At 34.0% G+C, this 1,077-nt stretch overlaps 1 protein-coding gene across 1 annotated transcript in view; it reads right to left on the minus strand.

Moving 5' to 3' along the window:
* Nucleotides 1-834, minus strand: part of castor2 (cytosolic arginine sensor for mTORC1 subunit 2) — a 5,403-nt gene extending 4,569 nt beyond the window's left edge. The window contains exon 1 of the mRNA XM_010786796.1: nt 725-834. Coding sequence (XP_010785098.1) covers nt 725-747 — 23 coding nt within the window. The 5' untranslated portion in view covers nt 748-834. The remainder of the gene's footprint in view (nt 1-724) is intronic.
* Nucleotides 835-1,077: the final 243 nt, after the last annotated feature.

Raw genomic sequence — 1,077 nt, forward strand, 5'->3', positions numbered from 1 at the left:
GAGCTCCAACAAGCCGTTTAGGACAGAGAGTGAATACACAGAGATGCTGTATGAGAAACCCATGTGAGTTTGGAAAATTGCACAATATAAATCTATTCTAGTAGACCTCAACAATAGAAATATGATCAGTAGAAATGGCCATGACATGGGACCTTTAAAATCAGCATTATTATAATTATTATTATGACACTACCTTATAAATATTAAAATAAAAACATCTATCTAGTAACCGGTTGTGCCTTTTTTTTTTTAGATAAAACATTTTTTTTAATTCAATATTTTCTTTATATTTTCTTTTCAAAAGAATACAGGAAGTGGAGGAAAAATCAGAGGACAAAAACAACATGTACTTCATTAATTAAACAGAAAATATATATTATATAACATCGATTTTGGGGAATTCCTATCCTTATCTTGTTTTGCCTGTCTCTACTTTAAAGCCCTTCTTTGTTTTGCTCTGGTTAACAAATGACACAGTTAATAAGCGTGGGGCTAACTATTAACCAGCAGATGAAAATCAGCAGGTGGATTGAGTTTAAGTGAATAAGAGAGCCATTGTAAAGTGGAGTAAAATGGGTGACCTATTTCTGTAAGGCAGCACACTAAGTCTTACATAAACATGGGGACAAGGCTGACCTACATGCTGCAAAAAAACAAATATAAACTTAAGAAAAACATGGTGAGAGTTTGAAGCTAATACTAATAATGTGTTCTGCTTTCAAACCTTTGAGTGGTCTGCTCGTCCATGACCAGAGAGATGTAGCCCTCGATCAGGGAGAAGGAGAAGAAGCGGATGTGGTTCGAGTCTTCGGGCTCCTTTGGCCTTCAGAGAGGGACACAAAGAAAAGAGTTAACTAGTTATCTCACACATAATCCAATCCAACTTTATTTCTATAGCACAACAGAGTTATCCAAAGTGCTGTACATCTATAAATATATATATATATAAAAAACTAAACGGACAGGAAAATAAAACCATACTTAAAGCCACAGACTGAAAACTCTCATTGCATAATGACTCTTACACACACGCTTTCCCTAAGTACAATTAAAATAACTATTATTTTAAAAATCAAA

Source organism: Notothenia coriiceps, unplaced genomic scaffold, assembly GCF_000735185.1.
Source record: "Notothenia coriiceps isolate Sejong01 unplaced genomic scaffold, NC01 NC01_scaffold00029581, whole genome shotgun sequence".
Lineage (NCBI taxonomy): Eukaryota > Metazoa > Chordata > Actinopteri > Perciformes > Nototheniidae > Notothenia > Notothenia coriiceps.